The 6,368-nt window shown below is 40.6% G+C and overlaps 1 protein-coding gene across 1 annotated transcript; it reads right to left on the reverse strand.

Annotated features, from left to right (window-relative positions):
• Window positions 1-1,029: 1,029 nt before the first annotated feature.
• Window positions 1,030-2,387, reverse strand: LOC101298833. The gene is made up of 3 exons (XM_004288694.1): window positions 2,204-2,387; window positions 1,867-2,066; window positions 1,030-1,779 (listed from the first exon to the last, which is right to left on the reverse strand). The coding sequence occupies exons 1-3, from the start codon at window positions 2,385-2,387 to the stop codon at window positions 1,693-1,695; spliced, it is 471 nt and encodes a 156-aa protein (XP_004288742.1). The 3' UTR covers window positions 1,030-1,692.
• Window positions 2,388-6,368: the final 3,981 nt, after the last annotated feature.

Raw genomic sequence — 6,368 nt, forward strand, 5'->3', positions numbered from 1 at the left:
GACGAGGTTTTGTACGAGGCAACAGATCAGCACCATCAGCATATCAGCGCGCGACACAAGGGGGAGTGTTCTAGGATATTCTCTATGTGTGCCTTGGCCTTTTGCCAATAGGATATATAGTTAGACTAGATCTATGTATTCATATCCTTACCATATTGGTATTGTGTAATTCCCTATATAAAGGGCTCATATCAATGAATAAGATGATGACTCTCTTGCTATCTCTTTGTCTCTACACTTTATCTTTCATCATTTAGTGGGTTATACGCAACATTCTTACTAATGTTGTGAACTTTAGTCATTATAACCACAACATTCCTATTAATGTGGTATAACTTGTTTAGTGGGTTATATGCAAGTGTACATTTTTATAAACCAACTATATCTTGATGATAAAATTTTAAAAAATTGACCGTAGGATGTGATCGGTATAGTGAAACACAGCTATGGTGGAAAATTCAATCATTTTCAATAATATTTAAACCCCGATCAAGGTGGTCAACTCTTTCTATGCTTATGGGGAACTTTATCTTCGAGATTTAAATTTACCTAAATTTTTATATGGGCTGCTACATATCATCTATGTGAGTGTGTAGGTCGACGAATCGACCAAATTAAGTAATGAAAAGATATGTAAGAACGTTTTCGTGTAATAAGTGATATATTTTTATAGTTGACCGTGTCGATCGAGACCCAAACTTTATCAAAAATAAGTGAAAATTTTTCTATATCCAAATTTAAGTATACTTATCATTTTTAGAGTCTAGGAATTTTCAGAGATTTTTTCTGGTATCGGATCTATTTTATAGGGAAAAATATACATTTCAAAATGAACAAGGTGGAGGAAAAATAATTTGACAAATGCAACACAAAGAGTTGATATAAAATTTCAGATATATTATGGAATGATATTTCAAGAGTTTAATAAAGGTAGAAAGTGAGGGCGTGCTTATTGTAATAAATTGGTGTAGGAAAACATGATGTGATTGCAACTTTGACCAAACCATATAATGACATAGTAAAACTGTAAAAGTAATGAGCTGTTAATATAATTCACGTGCCCTTGATAACTGATCTTTACCACCAATTTTCAGATCCCAACTTTCATTCGAGTCACCTGCAAATCTATTCTAACCCCCAATTTTCGTTAACCCAGTGCCCTAGCTGTAAATTCCCATACATATTGTAAGTTTAGAGAAAGCCAATTTGATCTGAAACTTTGATCGGAGGCGTTTAGTCGTTGGCCGCCCAGCTCCGCCTTGGCCGTGGCCGATTGGCCGCCCCAAGATCATATTGATTTGCTGGTATATATTATTGGATTCGATTGGGTTTTGACGATTTGTGTTTTTGGGTTTTCGATACTTTCTGGGTTCATCTGTGAGATAACCTGGAGGCTGGAGCATGAGGATTTGTCCATTGAATTTCATTATTTCATTCAGACTTCTGATCAACAACCCACGCAACGATGAGAGAGCCTGGACCATCACTACCACCAGATGAGCTCAATTTGCTTTCTGGGTTTGATGCCCTCCTACAGCCGCGGTAGAAAGGCCGAACGTCGCTTTTTTTGTGTGTGACTGTTTGCGCGTGCGCTCCACGCGCCGTTAATTGGTCTGTTGGTGACCCGTAACCCTGTGGAGGGAAGAACCTCTGTTTCCGAAGCGGCATAAAACGAAAAGGAAACATCAATCACTACCTCCATCGCTTCTGCCAGATCCGCCCCTTGCCGGAATATTCTGTCGGATTCCAGCAACTTGCCGGAATTTCGCCATGACCTTCCTATAATGCACAAGCAAAACCAACAACTGTAGTTATTCCCAGATTAACAACACAGTATCATCTTAACCCAATGAACATACGTTTTACCTTCAGATTGAACAGAACAAAGTCTAGAAACTTGTCCCATGCTAGGAACAACTGCAGCAACGCCTTTGTTGTCCAAAACAACACAGCAGCAACGCCTCTGTTTTCCGAAACAACACAGCAGCTGCCTCCAAGCTCGTCTGGTAGGTAGCTAGGCTCGCTGATGCCCGAAAAAGCTTCGGAATAAACCAAAGACTCGAACCCTAGCCGGAAAAACTCCAGCTCAAGCTCGTCAGAAGACCCAGAAAAAGATCGAATTTATGGACTTCTGATCAAAGGCTCAAATCAAAGAATTAAAGTCAGAGGAAGGGAGAAGAAGGAAAGAGGAGAAGAACCCTACCCTTCTCTATCGCCGTCGCCGCCGGAGCTTGCCGGAAAAGATGAACATAGCCGTGCTTTAGCTTGTTCGATCTCCCTCTAATCTGGTTTGTTTGAGTGATTTGCTTTGGGGGTTTAATAGAGAATGAGAAGAGAAAGAAATTGGTGATGGTCTCACTAGCTGGGGTGGTCGGAGACAGCGGCATCGTGCGGAGGACGCCAGAGGCAGGCGGAGAGGGAGAGAGAGAGGGCTGGGCTCGGGTCAACGCCCGAGTGTGGGTTTAAAAGAATCAACCCATCTCTTTTCATTTTATGCTTAATCCAACGGCCAAGATCAAAACCCTAATTGATCCAACGACCCAGATTAAAAGTTACATTCTTATTTCAGAAAATTAATTTTTTTTTACCAAACTTCGATAAATCGTAAAAATAACCCAAAGCTCTGCAAAATATTCCGAAGATACCGGTGAACTCATGTCAACGCGTACTACGACATCAGGATCTTAAAAGAAGAATTTTAACATATCGAGTAAAATTCAAAAATATACTTAAACGTTAACTTACTAGATTACCGTGCACGGTTAAATTCTTCAGTAAATCGTAAAAAACCCGAAAAATAAGTAAAATTAGGTACGGGGCGTGACAAGATTATTATTAAATGTATTACAATTTTATTTACACTACAAAAGATAACTCTAGAAATAATTTTTTTTAATTAAATCTAATAATTTTACTCAAGTAACTACTATTAATAATTTTGTATTCAATTCCTTTTATTTTTTGGGTCCATCTTGGCCCAAAGTTTACCCGCCCACGGGTCGGGTTTGGGCTTTAAATATTTTTACAGGGCCGGGCCTGCCCTGCCCATTTTACCTGGGCTAAAAAACCACAGGGCTGGGTAGTATATGAGTCATCATACCTGCCCATTTTACAGGCCTATATGTTACTAATAACTCCATCAAAATATTAATAAAACAATCAAAAGGACTTTGATCGGGCTTTATAAGGTCGGGTCGGGCGGGCTTTAATGGGCATGTAATGGGCCGGGCCAAGGTTTTGAACTCTCCGCTCTAGCCCGGCCTCATGCCCAATGGGCCGAGTCAAGATGGGCTTTTAATGGGTCGGGTCGGGTCGGGCTGGGCATTGGCCTTTTGGGCCGACGGGCCCCCCCGGGGCTTTTAGGCCCACGGGCCAAATGGTGACCCATATCTTTGACCGATCATCCAAGTTGAGTTAAAATATGATTTACTTAAAATGTGTCATATTTTGACGCAACCAAATATGACCAAAACCTATAATTTATAAGGGTGAGTGGGTGTGGGCCAGTGACAGATTTTATTAATATAAAATAGTTATCTATGATATAATATGATTAATGTTGTAGGAATATTATACATATGTGTGTCTTGGTCTAATGCTAGTCAAAAAAAGAATCACGATTCCAGATAGAGATAGGATATCAAGATATGTTTCCTTATACAACACCTTATGGTGCTATTTAATCACATAAGATGATGATTCTCTATTTGTTTTTTACTATCTATCATTCTCTCTATAATTCCTCCAGAAACACGTTATCAGCACAACCTAAAAAGTTGGTCTTGGCGCCATCACCACAGATGGTGCACAGATGGTGATATAGTGAGGCCATATAGTGGCAACTTGGTGTCACTTGCTATGTGGCTTAAGGGTGGACTTTGTGAGACCTAAAAACCGGAAACCGGCCATGACCGCACCACACCGACCCGAGGAAACCGAAACCGGACAAAACCGGCTGATCGGTGCCAGAAACCGAACCGACTTTATTTAATTAATGTAAATAGTTAATTAATATATATACGTCTCATGATTTTAATGGCTGTAAATATGCCTACCATAGGCCTGCACACACACGATTCTCTTCTCTAACCCAAATCTAAAAACCTAAAGTCTTTCTATCCTTTTCTCTTCTCAGTCTCTATTCTTCCGCCTCTCTTCTCTTCTCAAACCCAAAAACCTAGCAAACCCTCATAACTCCTGCGACCTAACTCAATCCTCCTACTCCAGCCTCCCACTCTCAGTCTCATAACTCAAGCATAACTCAAGGTAATATCTTATTCTCTAGTCTCCTCATTTCATGGTTGTTGTAATCTAGTCCAGAACATTATTTAAAGTAGGTTATCATCTTGTCACTGTCATATTTTATTGTAGTTATGGAAAAGTAACATGAACAAACAGTAATTTAACCTTCTATATGAATCTATTTGATATGTGTATGTGTATAATGCAGATTTCTGTATATGTGATTTTGAACAGGGAGGGATTTGTTGAGGGCAAGGATCTCGTGATGACTGTTATGTCTGCAATGGGAGACCTGTGCAAGACTTGTGTTATTTTGTTAAACTTGATGCTATATTAGTAGCCGTCTCTGATGGCAAGACTGTCTTTTTATTAAACTTGATGTTATATCAGTAATTGCTTCAGATGGGAAGACCTGTGTTTTTTTTGTTTTCATTAGTTGCTAGCAGGGACTTTTATCCACCATATTTATATATATATATATACAGGCTGGATGTGAAGCGGACGTCCGCACTCGGCTTAAAGTGCGGACATCCGTCCGTTCTCCACCCCAGAAGACTCCAGCAGCGTCCCCGACCACTTTCCCTCCCGGCGAATCCGTTCTTTTCCAGTTTTCCGGCGAGATCACCCAAAACTTCAAACAAAGTCGATCTCGCTGGAAAACTGGAAAAAAAGGACTCGCCGGGGAGGGAAAGTGGTCGGGGACGTTGCTGGAGTCTTCTGGGGTGGAGGCGTGCCGTCGCCGGTGCCGGAGGGTGGAGAACGGACGGACGTCCGCACTTTAAGCCGAGTGCGGACGTCCGCTTCTCATCTTCTTTGTGTGTGTATATATATATATATATCTGCAATGAACCTTTATTCAAATGGTATTTTAGTTATGCTAACAAGATGATATTTCTATGTTTCCATAACTTGAAGTATTGAACTCTTTTCTTTTCTTTTCATTTGTGAAAGTTATTACGAAAAGTAGGTTATGTAACCAAAACCGCACCGAATTTTGGTTAACCGACGGGTGCGGTCTTTTATATGTATTTTGCGGTTTCGGTCTTGAGAAATAGGTAACCGAGGAGTGCGGTCCGGTTTTCGGTTCTTGTTCTAAAACCGAACCGATTGGACCGAGTCCACCCCTAGTGTGGCTCCCCAAATGAAGGAGGGAGGCCCTTAGGTTCGATACTTACTCGCAAAAAGAAGAAAACGAGCTTGACACAACATGATCCATTGATCAGTGATACTCATCCGTCACATGAAGTTTGAATTGTGATTATCATTGGGGGTCGATGCCTCAATGTCAAATCCAATCTACAAGTATTACACTAGCATACATGAGAACGTGGAATAATGAGTCTATCGAACAACATTTCGTTGATAAATCAACGAAGTAGATTGGCCTAACGGAAATATGCGATCCTTTTTAAACAAATAAGGACAAGTTTTAACAAATATGGACAAATTCTTATATGTCTGCCGTGTGTCATGGTTTAATTTACCAAACTGACCTTATACAAATTAAATCAGATCTCCCCATGTATCACTTAAGCTGCTACTGCACTTGCTGGAATCTTGCTGCCGCTACTACACTTGCTGGAATGTTATTGCTACTACCGACTGGAATGTTACTACTTATTTGTTTAATTTTCCAATTCTGCTGCTGTTTGAAGGTTAAGACAATATCTCATTGAAAAGTAATTATGCTACTGCTATCTCCTCAAATTCACTCGTCAATTTAGTAATTTAACCTAATAATTGAAATTGGGAATTAGATGAAGCAATGATCTTATTAATGTCCTGGTCATCATAATTGATGGTGAAGCCTGTTGCTCCTCCTCATCAGAGTGATAACGTCGACATCGACACCGCCAACAATGGCAGCGTTATACTCCACATCCCAATTGAAGAGCCCATGGATGAATGTAATTGAGTTTAAGTGAGTCAGGCAACTGTTGGAGATTGATCCCGACGATGTTCTACGATTAGGTCGGGTCGGGTCTCCATCGAATATGGGCTAGCAGATTGACACAAGTGGAGGCCAATAGCATCTGGACGGAATTCTTAGATACGGCTTAGTCATCAGAGAGAGAGCGGTGAGAGAGAGAGAGGAGGGAGAGAGAGTCCAGATTGAGGAGGGGAGG

This window comes from Fragaria vesca, linkage group LG1, assembly GCF_000184155.1.
Source record: "Fragaria vesca subsp. vesca linkage group LG1, FraVesHawaii_1.0, whole genome shotgun sequence".
NCBI lineage: Eukaryota > Viridiplantae > Streptophyta > Magnoliopsida > Rosales > Rosaceae > Fragaria > Fragaria vesca.